At 53.6% G+C, this 25,539-nt stretch overlaps 1 protein-coding gene across 2 annotated transcripts in view; it reads right to left on the bottom strand.

Annotated features, from left to right (window-relative positions):
- LOC129820880 (partitioning defective 3 homolog B-like) overlaps positions 1-25,539 on the bottom strand; it is a 543,694-nt gene that overhangs the window by 311,877 nt on the left and 206,278 nt on the right. For both annotated transcript variants that reach the window (XM_055877951.1, XM_055877952.1), the window contains exon 6: positions 6,961-7,047. In XM_055877951.1, the coding sequence (XP_055733926.1) occupies positions 6,961-7,047 (87 nt within the window). The remainder of the gene's footprint in view (positions 1-6,960; positions 7,048-25,539) is intronic.

Genomic DNA, 25,539 nt, shown 5'->3' on the forward strand with positions numbered 1-25,539 from the left:
ACAACGCCCTGGACATAGTGTAACGCCCTGGACATACCGTAACGCCCTGGACATACTGTAACGCCCTGGACATACCGTAACACCCTGGACATACTGTAACGCCCTGGACATACTGTAACGCCCTGGACATACTGTAACGCCCTGGACATACTGTAACGCCCTGGACATACCGTAACGCCTTGGACAACGCCCTGGACATACCGTAACGCCCTGGACATACCGTAACGCCCTGGACATACCGTAACGCCCTGGACATACCGTAACGCCCTGGACAACGCCCTGGACATACCGTAACGCCCTGGACATACCGTAACGCCCTGGACAACACCCTGGACATACCGTAACACCCTGGACAACGCCCTGGACATACTGTAACGCCCTGGACATACAGTAACGCCCTGGACATACTGTAACGCCCTGGACATACCGTAACGCCCTGGACATAATGTAACGCCCTGGACATACTGTAACGCCCTGGACATACTGTAACGCCCTGGACAACGCCCTGGACATAGTGTAACGCCCTGGACATACCGTAACGCCCTGGACATACCGTAACGCCCTGGACATACTGTAACGCCCTGGACATAGTGTAACGCCCTGGACATAATGTAACGCCCTGGACATACCGTAACGCCCTGGACATACTGTAACGCCCTGGACATAGTGTAACGCCCTGGACATAATGTAACGCCCTGGACATACCGTAACGCCCTGGACATACCGTAACGCCCTGGACATACTGTAACGCCCTGGACATACCGTAACGCCCTGGACATACCGTAACGCCCTGGACATACCGTAACGCCCTGGACATACCGTAACGCCCTGGACATACCGTAACACCCTGGACATACCGTAACGCCCTGGACATACCGTAACGCCCTGGACATACTGTAACGCCCTGGACATAGTGTAACGCCCTGGACATACCGTAACGCCCTGGACATACCGTAACGCCCTGGACATACTGTAACGCCCTGGACATACTGTAACGCCCTGGACAACGCCCTGGACATAGTGTAACGCCCTGGACATACTGTAACGCCCTGGAAATACTGTAACGCCCTGGACAACGCCCTGGACATAGTGTAACGCCCTGGACATACTGTAACGCCCTGGAAATACTGTAACGCCCTGGACAACGCCCTGGACATACCGTAACGCCTTGGACATACCGTAACGCCCTGGACATACTGTAACGCCCTGGACATACCGTAACGCCCTGGACATACTGTAACGCCCTGGACATAACGTAACGCCTTGGACATACCGTAACGCCCTGGACAACGCCCTGGACATACTGTAACGCCCTGGACATACTGTAACGCCCTGGACATACTGTAACGCCCTGGACATACCGTAACGCCTTGGACATACCGTAACGCCCTGGACATACTGTAACGCCCTGGACAACGCCCTGGACATACTGTAACGCCCTGGACATAATGTAACGCCCTGGACATACCGTAACGCCCTGGACATACCGTAACGCCCTGGACATACCGTAACGCCCTGGACATAATGTAACGCCCTGGACATACTGTAACGCCCTGGACATACTGTAACGCCCTGGACATACTGTAACGCCCTGGACATAGTGTAGACATGACAACTATAGGACAGCAGACTGACAGGACAGCAGACTGACAGGACAGCAGACTGTGGGACCAGAGTTGGGGCTGGGTTGGGCTGGGGGACAAGAGTTGGGGCTGGGTTGGGCTGGGGGACAAGAGTTGGGGCTGGGCTGGGGGACCAGAGTTGGGGCTGGGTTGGGCTGGGGGACCAGAGTTGGGGCTGGGTTGGGCTGGGGGACCAGAGTTGGGGCTGGGTTGGGCTGTGGGACCAGAGTTGGGGCTGGGTTGGGCTGGGGGACCAGAGTTGGGGCTGGGCTGGGCTAGGGGACCAGAGTTGGGGCTGGGTTGGGCTGGGGGACCAGAGTTGGAGCTGGGTTGGGCTGGGGGACCAGAGTTGGGGCTGGGTTGGGCTGGGGGACAAGAGTTGGGGCTGGGTTGGGCTGGGGGACAAGAGTTGGGGCTGGGCTGGGCTGGGGGACCAGAGTTGGGGCTGGGTTGGGCTGGGGGACCAGAGTTGGGGCTGGGTTGGGCTGGGGGACCAGAGTTGGGGCTGTGTTGGGCTGTGGAACCAGAGTTGGGGCTGGGTTGGGCTGGGGGACCAGAGTTGGGGCTGGGTTGGGCTGGGGGACCAGAGTTGGGGCTGGGTTGGGCTGGGGGACAAGAGATGGAGCTGGGTTGGGCTGGGGGACCAGAGTTGGGGCTGGGTTGGGCTGGGGGACAAAAGATGGGGCAGGGTTGGGCTGGGGGACAAGAGATGGAGCTGGGTTGGGCTGGGGGACCAGAGTTGGGGCTGGGTTGGGCTGGGGGACCAGAGTTGGGGCTGGGTTGGGCTGGGGGACAAGAGATGGGGCAGGGTTGGGCTGGGGGACCAGAGTTTGGGCTGGGTTGGGCTGGGGGACCAGAGTTGGAGCTGGGTTGGGCTGGGGGACCAGAGTTGGAGCTGGGTTGGGCTGGGCTGGGGGACCAGAGTTGGAGCTGGGTTGGGCTGGGGGACAAGAGTTGGGGCTGGGTTGGGCTGGAAGGCTGGGGTACCAGAGCTGGGGAGTGACTATGGGGGGTAGGAGTCATGGTGAGAGGCATGTCTAAAATAGGGAAGGTCTCCCAAGGCTGTCCCCTCACACACAGCATACCCCTGCAGAGACACTGTCCCCTCACACACAGCATACCCCTGCAGAGACACGGTCCCCTCACACACAGCATACCCCTGCAGAGACACTGTCCCCTCACACACAGCATACCCCTGCAGAGACCCTGCCCCCTCACACACAGCATACCCCTGCAGAGACACGGTCCCCTCACACACAGCATACCCCTGCAGAGACACTGTCCCCTCACACACAGCATACCCCTGCAGAGACACTGTCCCCTCACACACAGCATACCCCTGCAGAGACACGGTTCCCTCACACACAGCATACCCCTGCAGAGACACTGTCCCCTCACACACAGCATACCCCTGCAGAGACACTGTCCCCTCACACACAGCATACCCCTGCAGAGACACTGTCCCCTCACACACAGCATACCCCTGCAGAGACACGGTCCCCTCACACACAGCATACCCCTGCAGAGACACTGTCCCCTCACACACAGCATACCCCTGCAGAGACACTGTCCCCTCACACACAGCATACCCCTGCAGAGACACTGTCCCCTCACACACAGCATACCCCTGCAGAGACACTGTCCCCTCACACACAGCATACCCCTGCAGAGACACGGTCCCCTCACACACAGCATACCCCTGCAGAGACACTGTCCCCTCACACACAGCATACCCCTGCAGAGACACTGTCCCCTCACACACAGCATACCCCTGCAGAGACACTGTCCCCTCACACACAGCATACCCCTGCAGAGACACGGTCCCCTCACACACAGCATACCCCTGCAGAGACACTGTCCCCTCACACACAGCATACCCCTGCAGAGACACTGTCCCCTCACACACAGCATACCCCTGCAGAGACACTGTCCCCTCACACACAGCATACCCCTGCAGAGACACTGTCCCCTCACACACAGCATACCCCTACAGAGACACTGTCCCCTCACACACAGCATACCCCTGCAGAGACACTGTCCCCTCACACACAGCATACCCCTGCAGAGACACGGTCCCCTCACACACAGCATACCCCTGCAGAGACACGGTCCCCTCACACACAGCATACCCCTGCAGAGACACTGTCCCCTCACACACAGCATACCCCTGCAGAGACACTGTCCCCTCACACACAGCATACCCCTGCAGAGACACTGTCCCCTCACACACAGCATACCCCTGCAGAGACACTGTCCCCTCACACACAGCATACCCCTGCAGAGACACTGTCCCCTCACACACAGCATACCCCTGCAGAGACACTGTCCCCTCACACACAGCATACCCCTGCAGAGACACTGTCCCCTCACACACAGCGTACCCCTGCAGAGACACTGTCCATAACATGACGTACTATAAAGGGATGTGTACAAAGGGATGACAGAGTGGGGGATGATGTACTATAAAAGGGATGTGTACAAAGGGATGACAGAGAGGGGGATGATGTACTATAAAAGGGGTGTGTATAAAGGGATGACAGAGAGGGATGATGTACTATAAAGGGATGACAGCGAGGGATGATGTACTATAAAAGGGATGTGTATAAAGGGATGACAGAGAGGGGGGATGATGTAATATAACAGGGATGACAGAGAGGGGGGTGAAGGGGGATGATGTACTATAAATGGATGTGTATAAAGGGATGACAGAGAGGGGGATGATGTAATATAAATGGATGTGTATAAAGGGATGACAGAGAGGGATGATGAAGGGGGATGATGTACTATAAAAGGGATGTGTACAAAGGGATGACAGAGAGGGGGATGATGTAATATAAAGGGATGACAGAGAGGGGGATGATGTAATATAAAGGGATGACAGAGAGGGGGATGATGTACTATAAAAGGATGACAGAGAGGGGGATAATGTACTATAAAAGGGATGACAGAGAGGGGGATGAAGGGGGATGATGTACTATAAAAGGGATGTGTATAAAGTGATGACAGAGAGGGGGATGATGTAATATAAAGGGATGACAGAGAGGGGGATGAAGGGGGATGATGTACTATAAAGGGATGTGTATAAAGGGATGACAGAGAGGGGGATGATGTGCTATAAAGGGATGTGTATAAAGGGATGACAGAGAGGGGGATGATGTACTATAAAGGGATGTGTATAAAGTGATGACAGAGAGGGGGATGATGTACTATAAAGGGATGACAGAGAGGGGGATGAAGGGGGATGATGTACTATAAAGGGATGTGTATAAAGTGATGACAGAGAGGGGGATGATGTACTATAAAAGGGATGACAGAGAGGGGGATGAAGGGGGATGATGTACTATAAAGGGATGTGTATAAAGGGATGACAGAGAGGGGGATGATGTACAATAAAGGGATGACAGAGAGGGGGATGAAGGGGGATGATGTACTATAAAGGGATGTGTATAAAGGGATGACAGAGAGGGGGATGATGTAATATAAAGGGATGTGAATAAAGGGATGACAGAGAGGGGGATGAAGTAATATAAAGGGATGACAGAGAGGGGGATGAAGGGGGATGATGTACTATAAAGGGATGTGTATAAAGGGATGACAGAGAGGGGGATGATGTAATATAAAGGGATGTGAATAAAGGGATGACAGAGAGGGGGATGAAGTAATATAAAGGGATGACAGAGAGGGGGATGATGTACTATAAAGGGATGACAGAGAGGGGGATGATGTACTATAAAGGGATGACAGAGAGGGGGATGATGTACTATAAAGGGATGACAGAGAGGGGGATGATGTACTATAAAGGGATGACAGAGAGGGGGATGAAGGGGGATGATGTACTATAAAGGGATGTGTATAAAGTGATGACAGAGAGGGGGATGATGTACTATAAAAGGGATGACAGAGAGGGGGATGAAGGGGGATGATGTACTATAAATGGATGTGTATAAAGGGATGACAGAGAGGGGGATGAAGTAATATAAAGGGATGACAGAGAGGGGGATGATGTACTATAAAGGGATGACAGAGAGGGGGATGATGTACTATAAAGGGATGACAGAGAGGGGGATGATGTACTATAAAGGGATGACAGAGAGGGGGATGATGTACTATAAAGGGATGACAGAGAGGGGGATGATGTACTATAAAGGGATGACAGAGAGGGGGATGAAGGGGGATGATGTACTATAAAGGGATGTGTATAAAGGGATGACAGAGAGGGGGATGATGTACTATAAAGGGATGACAGAGAGGGGGATGAAGGGGGATGATGTACTATAAAGGGATGTGTATAAAGGGATGACAGAGAGGGGGATGATGTACTATAAAGGGATGACAGAGAGGGGGATGAAGGGGGATGATGTACTATAAAGGGATGTGTATAAAGGGATGACAGAGAGGGGGATGATGTACTATAAAGGGATGACAGAGAGGGGGATGAAGGGGGATGATGTACTATAAAGGGATGTGTATAAAGTGATGACAGAGAGGGGGATGATGTACTATAAAGGGATGACAGAGAGGGGGATGAAGGGGGATGATGTACTATAAAGGGATGACAGAGAGGGGGATGAAGGGGGATGATGTACTATAAAGGGATGACAGAGAGGGGGATGAAGGGGGATGATGTACTATAAAGGGATGACAGAGAGGGGGATGATGTACTATAAAGGGATGACAGAGAGGGGGATGATGTACTATAAAGGGATGTGTATAAAGGGATGACAGAGAGGGGGATGAAGGGGGATGATGTACTATAAAGGGATGTGAATAAAGGGATGACAGAGAGGGGGATGATGTACTATAAAGGGATGACAGAGAGGGGGATGATGTACTATAAAGGGATGACAGAGAGGGGGATGATGTACTATAAAGGGATGACAGAGAGGGGGATGATGTACTATAAAGGGATGACAGAGAGGGGGATGATGTACTATAAAGGGATGACAGAGAGGGGGATGATGTACTATAAAGGGATGACAGAGAGGGGGATGATGTACTATAAAGGGATGACAGAGAGGGGGATGAAGGGGGATGATGTACTATAAAGGGATGACAGAGAGGGGGATGATGTACTATAAAGGGATGACAGAGAGGGGGATGATGTACTATAAAGGGATGACAGAGAGGGGGATGAAGGGGGATGATGTACTATAAAGGGATGACAGAGAGGGGGATGATGTACTATAAAGGGATGACAGAGAGGGGGATGAAGGGGGATGATGTACTATAAAGGGATGACAGAGAGGGGGATGATGTACTATAAAGGGATGACAGAGAGGGGGATGAAGGGGGATGATGTACTATAAAGGGATGACAGAGAGGGGGATGATGTACTCACCGTCCGCTGAGAGAGGAGACATAAGGAACAACGTGGATCCCCAACGGACCATGTTCTCCTGAGATCTCCACTGTCTTGGTCAGGCTGCTGTACACACACACACACACACACACACACACACACACACACACACACACAGACACACACACACACACACACACACACACACAGAGAGAGAGAGAGAAGAGAAAACACACACACACACACACACACACACACACACACACACACACACACACACACACACACACACACACAGAGAGAGAGAGAGAGAGAAGAGAAAACACACACACACACACACACACAGAGAGAGAAGAGAAAAACACACATTATTAGTCGGCAGGATTGAAAACACACAAACACCATCAACAGGTAGGACCCATTATTCTGTTACCTCACCCTGGCATAGCTGTAACCTCACCCTGGCATAGCTGTTACCTCACCCTGGCATAGCTGTTACCTCACCCTGGCATAGCTGTTACCTCACCCTGGCATAGCTGTTACCTCACCCTGGCATAGCTGTTACCTCACCCTGGCATAGCTGTTACCTCACCCTGGCATAGCTGTTACCTCACCCTGGCATAGCTGTAACCTCACCCTGGCATAGCTGTGACCTCACCCTGGCATAGCTTTTACCTCACCCTGGCATAGCTGTTACCTAACCCTGGCATAGCTGTTACCTAACCCTGGCATAGCTGTAACCTCACCCTGGCATAGCTGTAACCTCACCCTGGCATAGCTGTTACCTCACCCTGGCATAGCTGTTACCTCACCCTGGCATAGCTGTTACCTCACCCTGGCATAGCTGTTACCTCACCCTGGCATAGCTGCTACCTCACCCTGGCATACTCACCCTGGCATAGCTGTTACCTCACCCTGGCATAGCTGTAACCTCACCCTGGCATAGCTGTTACCTCACCCTGGCATAGCTGTTATCTCACCCTGGCATAGCTGTAACCTCACCCTGGCATAGCTGTAAACTCACCCTGGCATAGCTGTTACCTCACTCTGGAATAGCTGTTACCTCACCCTGGCATAGCTGTACCTCACCCTGGCATACTCACCCTGGCATAGCTGTTACCTCACTCTGGAATAGCTGTTACCTCACCCTGGTATAGCTGTACCTCACCCTGGCATACTCACCCTGGCATAGCTGTAACCTCACCCTGGCATAGCTGTAACCTCACCCTGGCATAGCTGTTACCTCACCCTGGCATAGCTGTAACCTCACCCTGGCATAGCTGTTACCTCACCCTGGCATAGCTGTTACCTCACCCTGGCATAGCTGTTACCTCACCCTGGCATAGCTGTTACCTCACCCTGGCATAGCTGTTACCTCACCCTGGCATAGCTGTACATCACCCTGGCATACTCACCCTGGCATAGCTGTAAACTCACCCTGGCATAGCTGTTACCTCCCCCTGGCATAGCTGTAACCTCACCCTGGCATAGCTGTAACCTCACCCTGGCATAGCTGTAACCTCACCCTGGCATAGCTGTAACCTCACCCTGGCATACTCACCCTGGCATAGCTGTTACCTCACCCTGGCATAGCTGTAACCTCACCCTGGCATAGCTGTAACCTCACCCTGGCATAGCTGTAACCTCACCCTGGCATAGCTGTTACCTCCCCCTGGCATAGCTGTAACCTCACCCTGGCATAGCTGTGACCTCACCCTGGCATAGCTGTGACCTCACCCTGGCATAGCTGGTACCTCACCCTGGCATAGCTGTTACCTCACCCTGGCAGAGATGTTACCTCACCCTGGCAGAGATGTTACCTCACCCTGGCATAGCTGTAACCTCACCCTGGCATAGCTGTGACCTCACCCTGGCATAGCTGTTACCTCACCCTGGCATAGCTGTTACCTCACCCTGGCATAGCTGTTACCCCACCCTGGCATAGCTGTTACCTCACCCTGGCAGAGATGTTACCTCACCCTGGCATAGCTGTAACCTCACCCTGGCATAGCTGTGACCTCACCCTGGCATAGCTGTGACCTCACCCTGGCATAGCTGTAACCTCACCCTGGCATAGCTGTTACCTCACCCTGGCATAGCTGTGACCTCACCCTGGCATAGCTGTAACCTCACCCTGGCATAGCTGTTACCTCACTCTGGAATAGCTGTTACCTCACCCTGGCATAGCTGTACCTCACCCTGGCATACTCACCCTGGCATAGCTGTTACCTCACTCTGGAATAGCTGTTACCTCACCCTGGTATAGCTGTACCTCACCCTGGCATACTCACCCTGGCATAGCTGTAACCTCACCCTGGCATAGCTGTAACCTCACCCTGGCATAGCTGTTACCTCACCCTGGCATAGCTGTAACCTCACCCTGGCATAGCTGTTACCTCACCCTGGCATAGCTGTTACCTCACCCTGGCATAGCTGTTACCTCACCCTGGCATAGCTGTTACCTCACCCTGGCATAGCTGTTACCTCACCCTGGCATAGCTGTTACCTCACCCTGGCATAGCTGTACATCACCCTGGCATACTCACCCTGGCATAGCTGTAAACTCACCCTGGCATAGCTGTTACCTCCCCCTGGCATAGCTGTAACCTCACCCTGGCATAGCTGTAACCTCACCCTGGCATAGCTGTAACCTCACCCTGGCATAGCTGTAACCTCACCCTGGCATACTCACCCTGGCATAGCTGTTACCTCACCCTGGCATAGCTGTAACCTCACCCTGGCATAGCTGTAACCTCACCCTGGCATAGCTGTAACCTCACCCTGGCATAGCTGTTATCTCCCCCTGGCATAGCTGTAACCTCACCCTGGCATAGCTGTGACCTCACCCTGGCATAGCTGTGACCTCACCCTGGCATAGCTGGTACCTCACCCTGGCATAGCTGTTACCTCACCCTGGCAGAGATGTTACCTCACCCTGGCAGAGATGTTACCTCACCCTGGCATAGCTGTAACCTCACCCTGGCATAGCTGTGACCTCACCCTGGCATAGCTGTTACCTCACCCTGGCATAGCTGTTACCTCACCCTGGCATAGCTGTTACCCCACCCTGGCATAGCTGTTACCTCACCCTGGCAGAGATGTTACCTCACCCTGGCATAGCTGTAACCTCACCCTGGCATAGCTGTGACCTCACCCTGGCATAGCTGTGACCTCACCCTGGCATAGCTGTAACCTCACCCTGGCATAGCTGTTACCTCACCCTGGCATAGCTGTGACCTCACCCTGGCATAGCTGTAACCTCACCCTGGCATAGCTGTAACCTCACCCTGGCATAGCTGTTACCCCACCCTGGCATAGCTGTTACGTCACCCTGGCATAGCTGTTACGTCACCCTGGCAGAGATGTTACCTCACCCTGGCATAGCTGTAACCTCACCCTGGCATAGCTGTGACCTCACCATGGCATAGCTGTAACCTCACCCTGGCATAGCTGTGACCTCACCCTGGCATAGCTGTGACCTCACCATGGCATAGCTGTAACCTCACCCTGGCATAGCTGTGACCTCACCCTGGCATAGCTGTGACCTCACCCTGGCATAGCTGTGACCTCACCCTGGCATAGCTGTTACCTCACCCTGGCATAGCTGTTACCTCACCCTGGCATAGCTGTGACCTCACCCTGGCATGGCTGTTACCTCACCCTGGCATAGCTGTTACCTCACCCTGGCATAGCTGGTATCTCACCCTGGCATAGCTGTAACCTCACCCTGGCATAGCTGTTACCTCACCCTGACATAGCTCTAACCTCACCCTGGCATAGCTGTTACCTCACCCTGGCATAGCTGTAACCTCACTCTGGAATAGCTGTTACCTCACCCTGGCATAGCTGTTACCTCACCCTGGCATAGCTGTAACCTCACCCTGGCATAGCTGTTACCTCACCCTGGCATAACACACACACACCCCCCCCCCCCGGCTGTTAAACTGTTTCCATGATGATCATGACTCTGAGCAGCTACAGATGTAGGATATTGATTTGACCAGTTTCTCACAGCAGGAAAATTATCCTGCAGCAATAGGAAATGTGAATTATTGTGTGGAATAAAATGAATGGACATTTTTGTAGGGGTTGGTAAATGTTATGTTAGTGGCAAATCAAGTCTGACATCTTAAAGTGGAAACTTTTTAAATTTCCTGCAACAACAAGGTGATCAAATGAAGATCCTACACCTGTACTGACTAATATGAATTGTTTAAATGTTTATTTCCCTCTCCATCTTTCCCTGTGTGGGGTTTTTAATATTCTTGGCATGTGGTGTGATTACTGCTAGCCACGTGTCCATTGTAGTGTTTCCTCCATTTATGGGGTGTGATTAGCCACGAGCATTGTCACCAATGTTCCCTCTAAACTGCCTGCATGCACGGATGAGCAAGTCCCCCAGGACAGCGTCCCCAGGACAGCGTCCCCAGGACAGCTTCCCCAGGACAGCTCCCCCAGGACAGCTTCCCCAGGACAGCGTCCCCAGGACAGTTTCCCCAGGACAGCTTCCCCAGGACAGCTCCCCTAGGACAGCTTCCGCAGGACAGCTCCCCTAGGACAGCTTCCCCAGGACAGCTCCCATAGGACAGCTTCCCCAGGACAGCTCCCCTAGGACAGCTTCCCCAGGACAGCTTCCCCAGGACAGCTCCCCTAGGACAGCTTCCCGAGGACAGATTCCCCAGGACAGCTCCCCTAGAACAGCTTCCCTAGGACAGCTTCCCCAGGACAGCTTCCCCAGGACAGCTCCCCCAGGACAGCTTCCCCAGGACAGCTTCCCCAGGACAGCTTCCCCAGGACAGCTTCCCCAGGACAGCTCCCCCAGGACAGCTTCCCCAGGACAGCTCCCCCAGGACAGCTTCCCCAGGACAGCTTCCCCAGGACAGCTCCTCCAGGACAGCTTCCCCAGGACAGCTTCCCCAGGACAGCTCCTCCAGGACAGCTTCCCCAGGACAGCTTCCCCAGGACAGCTTCCCCAGGACAGCTCCCCCAGGACAGCTTCCCCAGGACAGCTTCCCCAGGACAGCTCAGGTGTTTGGAAATTGCTCCCAAGGAAGAACCAGACTTGTGGAGGTCTACCATTTTTTTTCTAAGGTCTTGGCTGATGTCTTTTGATTTTCCCAAATGGGGAACAGTCATCCGACTGGGGAACAGTCATCCAACTGGGGAACAGTCATCCAACTGGGGAACAGACATCCAACTGGGGAACAGTCATCCAACTGGGGAACAGACATCCAACTGGGGAACAGACATCCAACTGGGGAACAGACATCCAACTGGGGAACAGTCATCCATCTGGGGAACAGTCATCCAAACAGACATCCGACTGGGGAATAGTCATCCGACTGGGGAACAGTCATCCAACTGGGGAACAGTCATCCAACTGGGGAACAGACATCCAACTGGGGAACAGTCATCCAACTGGGGAACAGTCATCCGACTGGGGAACAGACATCCGACTGGGGAACATACATCCAACTGGGGAACAGTCATCCAACTGGGGAACAGTCATCCAACTGGGGAACAGTCATCCAACTGGGGAACAGACATCCAACTGGGGAACAGACATCCAACTGGGGAACAGTCATCCATCTGGGGAACAGACATCCAACTGGGGAACAGACATCCAACTGGGGAACAGTCATCCATCTGGGGAACAGTCATCCAACTGGGGAACAGTCATCAAACTGGGGAACAGTCATCCAACTGGGGAACAGACATCCAACTGGGGAACAGTCATCCAACTGGGGAACAGACATCCAACTGGGGAACAGTCATCCAAACAGTCATCCAACTGGGGAACAGTCATCCAACTGGGCAACAGTCATCCAACTGGGCAACAGTCATCCAACTGGGGAACAGTCATCCAACTGGGGAACAGACATCCAACTGGGGAACAGACATCCAACTGGGGAACAGACATCCGACTGGGGAACAGACATCCGACTGGGGAACAGTCATCCAACTGGGGAACAGACATTCAACTGGGGAACAGTCATCCAACTGGGGAACAGTCATCCAACTGGGGAACAGACATCCAACTGGGGAACAGTCATCCAACTGGGGAACAGTCATCCAACTGGGGAACAGTCATCCAAACAGACATCCAACTGGGTAACAGACATCCTTAACAGACATCCAACTGGGGAACAGTCATCCAACTGGGGAACAGTCATCCAACTGGGGAACAGTCATCCAACTGGGGAACAGACATCCAACTGGGGAACAGACATCCAACTGGGAAACAGTCATCCAAACAGACATCCAACTGGGGAACAGTCATCCAAACAGACATCCAACTGGGGAACAGACATCCGACTGGGGAACAGACATCCGACTGGGGAACAGACATCCGACTGGGGAACAGACATCCGACTGGGGAACAGACATCCGACTGGGGAACAGTCATCCAACTGGGGAACAGTCATCCAACTGGGGAACAGTCATCCAAACAGACTTCCAACTGGGGAACAGACATCCAACTGGGGAACAGACATCCAAACAGTCATCCAAACAGACATCCGACTGGGGAACAGACATCCAACTGGGGAACAGTCATCCAAACAGTCATCCAACTGGGGGACAGTCATCCAACCAGACATCCAACTGGGGAACAGACATCCGACTGGGGAACAGTCATCCAACTGGGGAACAGTCATTCAAACAGTCATCCAACTGGGGGACAGTCATCCAACCAGGCATCCAACTGGGGAACAGTCATCCAACTGGGGGACAGTCATCCGACTGGGGAACAGTCATCCAACTGGGGAACAGTCATCCAACTGGGGAACAGACATCCAACTGGGGAACAGACATCCAACTGGGGGACAGTCATCCGACTGGGGAACAGTCATCCGACTGGGGAACAGTCATCCAACTGGGGAACAGTCATCCAAACAGACATCCAACTGGGGAACAGACATCCAACTGGGGAACAGACATCCAACTGGGGAACAGACATCCGACAGGGGAACAGACATCCGACTGGGGAACAGACATCCAACTGGGGAACAGACATCCAACTGGGGAACAGACATCCGACTGGGGAACAGACATCCGACTGGGGAACAGACATCCGACTGGGGAACAGTCATCCAACTGGGGGACAGTCATCCGACTGGGGAACAGTCATCCAACTGGGGAACAGTCATCCAAACAGACATCCAACTGGGGAACAGACATCCAACTGGGGAACAGACATCCAACTGGGGAACAGACATCCAACTGGGGAACAGACATCCAACTGGGGAACAGACATCCGACTGGGGAACAGACATCCGACTGGGGAACAGACATCCAACTGGGGAACAGACATCCAACTGGGGAACAGACATCCAACTGGGGAACAGACATCCGACTGGGGAACAGACATCCGACTGGGGAACAGTCATCCAAACAGACTTCCAACTGGGGAACAGACATCCAACTGGGGAACAGACATCCAAACAGTCATCCAAACAGACATCCGACTGGGGAACAGACATCCGACTGGGGAACAGTCATCCAACTGGGGAACAGACATTCAACTGGGGAACAGTCATCCAACTGGGGAACAGTCATCCAACTGGGGAACAGACATCCAACTGGGGAACAGTCATCCAACTGGGGAACAGTCATCCAACTGGGGAACAGTCATCCAAACAGACATCCAACTGGGTAACAGACATCCAAACAGACATCCAACTGGGGAACAGTCATCCAACTGGGGAACAGTCATCCAACTGGGGAACAGACATCCAACTGGGGAACAGACATCCAACTGGGGAACAGTCATCCAAACAGACATCCAACTGGGGAACAGACATCCAACTGGGGAACATTCATCCAACTGGGGAACAGTCATCCAACTGGGGAACAGACATCCGACTGGGGAACAGTCATCCAAACAGACATCCGACTGGGGAACAGACATCCGACTGGGGAACAGACATCCGACTGGGGAACAGACATCCAACTGGGGAACAGTCATCCGACTGGGGAACAGTCATCCAACTGGGGAACAGTCATCCGACTGGGGAACAGTCATCCAAACAGTCATCCAACTGGGGAACAGACATCCAAACAGTCATCCAACTGGGGAACAGTCATCCAACTGGGGAACAGTCATCCAACTGGGGAACAGACATCCAAACAGACATCCAACTGGGGAACAGTCATCCAACTGGGGAACAGACATCCGACTGGGGAACAGACATCCGACTGGGGAACAGACATCCGACTGGGGAACAGACATCCGACTGGGGAACAGACATCCGACTGGGGAACAGTCATCCAACTGGGGAACAGACATTCAACTGGGGAACAGTCATCCAACTGGGGAACAGTCATCCAACTGGGGAACAGACATCCAACTGGGGAACAGTCATCCAAACAGACATCCAACTGGGTAACAGACATCCAAACAGACATCCAACTGGGGAACAGTCATCCAACTGGGGAACAGTCATCCAACTGGGGAACAGTCATCCAACTGGGGAACAGACATCCAACTGGGGAACAGACATCCAACTGGGGAACAGTCATCCAAACAGACATCCAACTGGGGAACAGTCATCCAACTGGGGAACAGTCATCCAACTGGGGAACAGTCATCCAACTGGGGAACAGACATCCAACTGGGGAACAGACATCCAACTGGGGAACAGTCATCCAAACAGACATCCAACTGGGGAACAGACATCCGACTGGGGAACAGACATCCAACTGGGGAACAGTCATCCAAACAGACATCCGACTGGGGAACAGACATCCGACTGGGGAACAGACATCCGACTGGGGAACAGACATCCGACTGGGGAACAGACATCCAACTGGGGAACAGACATCCAACTGGGGAACAGACATCCGACTGGGGAACAGACATCCGACTGGGGAACAGTCATCCAAACAGACTTCCAACTGGGGAACAGACATCCAACTGGGGAACAGACATCCAAACAGTCATCCAAACAGACATCCGACTGGGGAACAGACATCCGACTGGGGAACAGTCATCCAACTGGGGAACAGACATTCAACTGGGGAACAGTCATCCAACTGGGGAACAGTCATCCAACTGGGGAACAGACATCCAACTGGGGAACAGTCATCCAACTGGGGAACAGTCATCCAACTGGGGAACAGTCATCCAAACAGACATCCAACTGGGTAACAGACATCCAAACAGACATCCAACTGGGGAACAGTCATCCAACTGGGGAACAGTCATCCAACTGGGGAACAGACATCCAACTGGGGAACAGACATCCAACTGGGGAACAGTCATCCAAACAGACATCCAACTGGGGAACAGACATCCAACTGGGGAACATTCATCCAACTGGGGAACAGTCATCCAACTGGGGAACAGACATCCGACTGGGGAACAGTCATCCAAACAGACATCCGACTGGGGAACAGACATCCGACTGGGGAACAGACATCCGACTGGGGAACAGACATCCGACTGGGGAACAGACATCCAACTGGGGAACAGTCATCCGACTGGGGAACAGTCATCCAACTGGGGAACAGTCATCCGACTGGGGAACAGTCATCCAAACAGTCATCCAACTGGGGAACAGACATCCAAACAGTCATCCAACTGGGGAACAGTCATCCAACTGGGGAACAGTCATCCAACTGGGGAACAGACATCCAAACAGACATCCAACTGGGGAACAGTCATCCAACTGGGGAACAGACATCCGACTGGGGAACAGACATCCGACTGGGGAACAGACATCCGACTGGGGAACAGACATCCGACTGGGGAACAGACATCCGACTGGGGAACAGTCATCCAACTGGGGAACAGACATTCAACTGGGGAACAGTCATCCAACTGGGGAACAGTCATCCAACTGGGGAACAGACATCCAACTGGGGAACAGTCATCCAACTGGGGAACAGTCATCCAACTGGGGAACAGTCATCCAAACAGACATCCAACTGGGTAACAGACATCCAAACAGACATCCAACTGGGGAACAGTCATCCAACTGGGGAACAGTCATCCAACTGGGGAACAGTCATCCAACTGGGGAACAGACATCCAACTGGGGAACAGACATCCAACTGGGGAACAGTCATCCAAACAGACATCCAACTGGGGAACAGACATCCGACTGGGGAACAGACATCCAACTGGGGAACAGTCATCCAAACAGACATCCGACTGGGGAACAGACATCCGACTGGGGAACAGACATCCGACTGGGGAACAGACATCCGACTGGGGAACAGACATCCGACTGGGGAACAGACATCCGACTGGGGAACAGACATCCGACTGGGGAACAGACATCCAACTGGGGAACAGACATCCAACTGGGGAACAGACATCCGACTGGGGAACAGTCATCCAACTGGGGAACAGACATCCGACTGGGGAACAGTCATCCAAACAGACTTCCAACTGGGGAACAGACATCCGACTGGGGAACAGACATCCGACTGGGGAACAGACATCCGACTGGGGAACAGTCATCCAAACAGACTTCCAACTGGGGAACAGACATCCAACTGGGGAACAGACATCCAAACAGTCATCCAAACAGACATCCGACTGGGGAACAGACATCCAACTGGGGAACAGTCATCCAAACAGTCATCCAACTGGGGGACAGTCATCCAACCAGACATCCAACTGGGGAACAGACATCCGACTGGGGAACAGTCATCCAACTGGGGAACAGTCATCCAAACAGTCATCCAACTGGGGGACAGTCATCCAACCAGACATCCAACTGGGGAACAGTCATCCAACTGGGGGACAGTCATCCGACTGGGGAACAGTCATCCAACTGGGGAACAGTCATCCAACTGGGGAACAGTCATCCAACTGGGGAACAGACATCCGACTGGGGAACAGACATCCGACTGGGGAACAGACATCCGACTGGGGAACAGACATCCGACTGGGGAACAGTCATCCAACTGGGGGACAGTCATCCAACTGGGGAACAGTCATCCAACTGGGGAACAGTCATCCAACTGGGGAACAGTCATCCAACTGGGGAACAGACATCCAACTGGGGAACAGACATCCAACTGGGGAACAGTCATCCAAACAGACATCCAACTGGGGAACAGACATCCGACTGGGGAACAGACATCCAACTGGGGAACAGTCATCCAAACAGACATCCGACTGGGGAACAGACATCCGACTGGGGAACAGACATCCGACTGGGGAACAGACATCCGACTGGGGAACAGACATCCGACTGGGGAACAGACATCCGACTGGGGAACAGACATCCGACTGGGGAACAGACATCCAACTGGGGAACAGACATCCAACTGGGGAACAGACATCCGACTGGGGAACAGTCATCCAACTGGGGAACAGACATCCGACTGGGGAACAGTCATCCAAACAGACTTCCAACTGGGGAACAGACATCCGACTGGGGAACAGACATCCGACTGGGGAACAGACATCCGACTGGGGAACAGTCATCCAAACAGACTTCCAACTGGGGAACAGACATCCAACTGGGGAACAGACATCCAAACAGTCATCCAAACAGACATCCGACTGGGGAACAGACATCCAACTGGGGAACAGTCATCCAAACAGTCATCCAACTGGGGGACAGTCATCCAACCAGACATCCAACTGGGGAACAGACATCCGACTGGGGAACAGTCATCCAACTGGGGAACAGTCATCCAAACAGTCATCCAACTGGGGGACAGTCATCCAACCAGACATCCAACTGGGGAACAGTCATCCAACTGGGGGACAGTCATCCGACTGGGGAACAGTCATCCAACTGGGGAACAGTCATCCAACTGGGGAACAGTCATCCAACTGGGGAACAGACATCCGACTGGGGAACAGACATCCGACTGGGGAACAGACATCCGACTGGGGAACAGACATCCGACTGGGGAACAGTCATCCAACTGGGGGACAGTCATCCGACTGGGGAACAGTCATCCAACTGGGGAACAGTCATCCAAACAGACATCCAACTGGGGAACAGACATCCAACTGGGGAACAGACATCCAACTGGGGAACAGACATCCAACTGGGGAACAGACATCCGACTGGGGAACAGACATCCGACTGGGGAACAGACATCCAACTGGGGAACAGACATCCAACTGGGGAACAGACATCCGACTGGGGAACAGACATCCGACTGGGGAACAGTCATCCAAACAGACTTCCAACTGGGGAACAGACATCCAACTGGGGAACAGACATCCAAACAGTCATCCAAACAGACATCCGACTGGGGAACAGACATCCAACTGGGGAACAGTCATCCAAACAGTCATCCAACTGGGGGACAGTCATCCAACCAGACATCCAACTGGGGAACAGACATCCGACTGGGGAACAGTCATCCAACTGGGGAACAGTCATCCAAACAGTCATCCAACGGGGGGACAGTCATCCAACCAGACATCCAACTGGGGAACAGTCATCCAACTGGGGGACAGTCATCCGACTGGGGAACAGTCATCCGACTGGGGAACAGTCATCCGACTGGGGAACAGACATCCGACTGGGGAACAGACATCCGACTGGGGAACAGTCATCCAACTGGGGGACAGTCATCCAACTGGGGGACAGTCATCCGACTGGGGAACAGTCATCCAACTGGGGAACAGTCATCCAACTGGGGAACAGACATCCAACTGGGGAACAGTCATCCAAACAGACATCCAAACAGACATCTGACTGGGGAACAGTCATCCAACTGGGGAACAGCCATCCAAACAGACATCCAACTGGGGAACAGTCATCCAAACAGACATCCAACTGGGGAACAGTCATCCAACTGGGGAACAGTCATCCAGCTCATATCTGTGTGGGGCTGGATTCAGTGCTCTCGTCTGTATTAAAACCGAATACCGATCCAGGTTGGATGTGACGGCAGAGATGAGGTGCGCCGCCTGACTCTGAGAAGCTCTGACGCGACTTGCATCCAGCCACACCCATCTCATTAGTGGTGGATAAGAGACATTATGTTAGACTGATTTGTAATTGACTTTCATAGACCCAAATAAAAAAGACAGAGAGAGAGAGAGAGAGAGAGAGAGAGAAAGAGACAGACAGAGACAGAGAGAGAGAGAGAGAGAGAGAGAGAGAGAGAGAAAGAGACAGACAGAGACAGAGAGAGAGAGAGAGAGAGAGAGAGAGAGAGAGAAAGGTCCAGAGGCTAGCTGTGGAACAAACAGGAACAAGTTCAGGTAGGCAGGCAGGCAGACAGGCAGACAGGCAGACAGGCAGACAGACAGACAGCCAGACAGGCAGACAGACAGCAGGGCAGACAGACAGACAGGCAGGGCAGACAGACAGACAGACAGACAGACAGACAGACAGACAGGCAGACAGGCAGACAGACAGGCAGACAGGCAGACAGGCAGACAGGCAGACAGACAGGCAGACAGACAGACAGACAGGCAGGGCAGACAGACAGACAGACAGGCAGACATACAGACAGACAGGCAGGGCAGACAGACAGACAGACAGGCAGGGCAGACAGACAGACAGACAGACAGACAGACAGACAGACAGGCAGGGCAGACAGACAGACAGACAGACAGACAGACAGACACTCCACGAGTTTCAATTCATCCAGAGAAGAACAAAACTACAGATATCAAAGAGAGGCCTCTCCTCTAGGAGAGAGGGGGAGGGAGGGAGACGGGGGAAGGAGAGAGGGGGAGGGAGGGAGACGGGGGAAGGAGAGAGGGGGAGGGAGGGAGACGGGGAAGGAGAGAGGGGGAGGGAGGGAGACGGGGAAGGAGAGAGGGGGAGGGAGGGAGACGGGGAAGGAGAGAGGGGGAGGGAGGGAGACGGGGAAGGAGAGAGGGGGAGGGAGGGAGACGGGGAAGGAGAGAGGGGGAGGGAGGGAGACGGGGGAAGGAGAGAGGGGGAGGGAGGGAGACGGGGAAGGAGAGAGGGGGAGGGAGGGAGACGGGGTAGGAGAGAGGGGGAGGGAGGGAGGCGGTGAAGGAGAGAGGGGGAGGGAGAGAGACGGGGAAGGAGAGAGAGGGGGAGGGAGGGAGACGGGGAAGGAGAGAGGGGGAGGGAGGGAGACGGGAGAGAAGAGAGGGGGAAGGAGGGAGACGGGGAAGGAGAGAGGGGGAGGGAGGGATACGGGGAAGGAGAGAGGGGGAGGGAGGGAGACGGGGAAGGAGAGAGGGGGAGGGAGGGAGACGGGGAAGGAGAGAGGGGGAGGGAGGGAGACGGGGAAGGAGAGAGGGGGAGGGAGGGAGACGGGGAAGGAGAGAGGGGGAGGGAGGGAGACGGGGAAGGAGAGAGGGGGAGGGAAGGAGACGGGGAAGGAGAGAGGGGGAGGGAGGGAGACGGGGAAGGAGAGAGGGGGAGGGAGGGAGACGGGGAAGGAGGGCAGATGAGAGTGAGAATTAATTAGGAAGGACTAATGAATACCACACGCATTAATATGAAGGAGGAAAATAATCCATCCACTCTCCCCTCCCTCCCTCTGCTTCTCTCCATCCTCTGATTGTGCTCTCACAGAAGATGAGAAGCTATACGAGGAGGGAGGGAGGGAGAGAGGAGAGAGAAGAGGGGGATAGAGCTGTGTTAATATATAGACAGATGAGATGGGTTGAGTAGAGCTACAGGGGAGGGGGATGTGATCATTCTACCCCAACACAAGAACTACAGGGGAGGGGGATGTGATCATTCTACACAACACCAGAACTACAGGGGAGGGGGATGTGATCATTCTACCCAACACCAGAACTACAGGGGAGGGGGATGTGATCATTCTACCCCAACACCAGAACTACAGGGGAGGGGGATGTGATCATTCAACCCCAACACCAGAACTACAGGGGAGGGGGATGTGATCATTCTACCCCAACACCAGAACTACATGGGAGGGGGATGTGATCATTCTACCCCAACACCAGAACTACAGGGGAGGGGGATGTGATCATTCTACCCCAACACCAGAACTACAGGGGAGGGGGATGTGATCATTCTACCCCAACACCAGAACTAGAGGGGAGGGCGATGTGATCATTCTACCCCAACACCAGAACTACAGGGGAGGGGGATTGTGATCATTCTACCCCAACACCAGAACTACAGGGGAGGGGGATGTGATCATTCTACCCCAACACCAGAACTACAGGGGAGGGGGATGTGATCATTCTACCCAACACCAGAACTACAGGGGAGGGGGATGTGATCATTCTACCCCAACACCAGAACTACAGGGGAGGGGGATGTGATCATTCTACCCCAACACCAGAACTACAGGGGAGGGGGATGTGATCATTCTACCCCAACACCAGAACTAGAGGGGAGGGGGATGTGATCATTCTACCCAACACCAGAACTACAGGGGAGGGGGATGTGATCATTCAACCCCAACACCAGAACTACAGGGGAGGGGGATGTGATCATTCTACCCCAACACCAGAACTACATGGGAGGGGGATGTGATCATTCTACCCCAACACCAGAACTACAGGGGAGGGGGATGTGATCATTCTACCCCAACACCAGAACTACAGAGGAGGGGGATGTGATCATTCTACCCCAACACCAGAACTACAGGGGAGGGGGATTGTGATAATTCTACCCCAACAACAGAAGGAGGGGGATGTGATCATTCTACCCAACACCAGAACTACAGGGGAGGGGGATGTGATCATTCTACCCCAACGCCAGAACTACAGAGGAGGGGGATGTGATCATTCTACCCAACACCAGAACTACAGGGGAGGGGGATGTGATCATTCTACCCAACACCAGAACTAGAGGGGAGGGGGATGTGATCATTCTACCCCAACACCAGAACTACAGAGGGGGATGTGATCATTCTACCCAACACCAGAACTACAGGGGAGGGGGATGTGATCATTCTACCCCAACACCAGAACTACAGGGGAGGGGGATGTGATCATTCTACCCAACACCAGAACTACAGGGGAGGGGGATGTGATCATTCTACCCCAACACCAGAACTACAGGGGAGGGGGATGTGATCATTCTACCCAACACCAGAACTAGAGGAGAGGGGGATGTGATCATTCTACACAACACCAGAACTAGAGGGGAGGGGGGGGGGGGGGGGGGGTGATCATTCTACCGAACACCAGAACTACAGGGGAGGGGGATGTGATCATTCTACCCAACACCAGAACTACAGGGGAGGGGGATGTGATCATTCTACACAACACCAGAACTACAGGGGAGGGGGATGTGATCATTCTACCCCAACACCAGAACTACAGGGGAGGGGGATGTGATCATTCTACACAACACCAGAACTACAGGGGAGGGGGATGTGATCATTCTACCCAACACCAGAACTAGAGGGGAGGGGGAGGGGGGGGGGGTGGTGATCATTCTACCCCAACACCAGAACTACAGGGGAGGGGGATGTGATCATTCTACCCAACACCAGAACTAGAGAGGAGGGGGGGGGGGGGGGGGTGATCATTCTACCCAACACCAGAACTACAGGGGAGGGGGATAGGATCATTCTACACAACACCAGAACTACAGGGGAGGGGGATGTGATCATTCTACCCCAACACCAGAACTACAGGGGAGGGGGATGTGATCATTCTACACAACACCAGAACTACAGGGGAGGGGGATGTGATCATTCTACCCAACACCAGAACTACAGGGGAGGGGGATGTGATCATTCTACCCCAACACCAGAACTACAGGGGTGGGGGATGTGATCATTCTACACAACACCAGAACTACAGGGGAGGGGGATGTGATCATTCTACCCAACACCAGAACTACAGGGGAGGGGGATGTGATCATTCTACCCCAACACCAGAACTATCGGGGAGGGGGATGTGATCATTCTACCCCAACACCAGAACTACAGGGGAGTTGGGATGTGATCATTCTACCCAACAACAGAACTACAGGGGAGGGGGATGTGATCATTCTACCCAACGCCAGAACTACAGGGGAGAGGGATGTGATCATTCTACCCCAACACCAGAACTACAGGGGAGGGGGATGTGATCATTCTACCCCAACACCAGAACTACAGGGGAGAGGGATGTGATCATTCTACCCAACACCAGAACTACAGGGGAGAGGGATGTGATCATTCTACCCCAACACCAGAACTACAGGGGAGGGGGATGTGATCATTCTACCCCAACACCAGAACTACAGGGGAGAGGGATGTGATCATTCTACCAAACACCAGAACTACAGGGGAGAGGGATGTGATCATTCTACCCAAACACCAGAACTACAGGGGAGGGGGATGTGATCATTCTACACAACACCAGAACTACAGGGGAGGGGGATGTGATCATTCTACCCCAACACCAGAACTACAGGGGGGGAGGATGTGATCATTCTACCCCAACACCAGAACTACAGGGGAGGGGGATGTGATCATTCTACCCAACACCAGAACTACAGGGGGGGGGGGGGGTGTGATCATTCTACCCAACACCAGAACTACAGGGGAGGGGGATGTGATCATTCTACCCAACACCAGAACTACAGGGGAGGGGGATGTGATCATTCTACCCCAACACCAGAACTACAGGGGAGGGGGATGTGATCATTCTACCCCAACACCAGAACTACAGGGGAGGGGGATGTGATCATTCTACCCCAACACCAGAACTAGAGGGGAGGGGGATGTGATCATTCTACCCCAACACCAGAACTACAGGAGAGGGGGATGTGATCATTCTACCCCAACACCAGAACTACAGGGGAGAGGGATGTGATCATTCTACCCAACACCAGAACTACAGGGGAGGGGGATGTGATCATTCTACCCCAACACCAGAACTACAGGGGAGGGGGATGTGATCATTCTACCCAACACCAGAACTACAGGGGAGGGGGATGTGATCATTCTACCCCAACACCAGAACTACAGGGGAGGGGGCTGTGATCATTCTACCCCAACACCAGAACTACAGAGGAGGGGGATGTGATCATTCTACCCCAACACCAGAACTACAGAGGAGGGGGATGTGATCATTCTACCCCAACACCAGAGCTACAGGGGAGGGGGATGTGATCATTCTACCCCAACACCAGAGCTACAGGGGAGGGGGATATGATCATTCTACACAACACCAGAACTACAGGGGAGGGGGATGTGATCATTCTACCCAACACCAGAACTACAGGGGGAGGGGGATGTGATCATTCTACCCAACACCAGAACTACAGGGGAGGGGGATGTGATCATTCTACCCCAACACCAGAACTAGAGGGGAGGGGGATGTGATCATTCTACCCAACACCAGAACTACAGGGGAGGAGGATGTGATCATTCTACCCAACACCAGAACTACAGGAGAGGGGGATGTGATCATTCTACCCCAACACCAGAACTACAGAGGAGGGGGATGTGATCATTCTACCCCAACACCAGAACTACAGGGGAGGGGGATGCGATCATTCTACCCCAACACCAGAACTACAGGGGAGGGGGATGCGATCATTCTACCCCAACACCAGAACTACAGGGGAGGGGGATGCGATCATTCTACCCCAACACCAGAACTACAGGGGAGGGGGATGTGATCATTCTACCCCAACACCAGAACTACAGGGGAGGGGGATGTGATCATTCTACCCAACACCAGAACTACAGGGGAGGGGGATGTGATCATTCTACCCCAACACCAGAACT

Source organism: Salvelinus fontinalis, chromosome 23 (genome assembly GCF_029448725.1).
Source record: "Salvelinus fontinalis isolate EN_2023a chromosome 23, ASM2944872v1, whole genome shotgun sequence".
In the NCBI taxonomy this organism is placed as follows: domain Eukaryota; kingdom Metazoa; phylum Chordata; class Actinopteri; order Salmoniformes; family Salmonidae; genus Salvelinus; species Salvelinus fontinalis.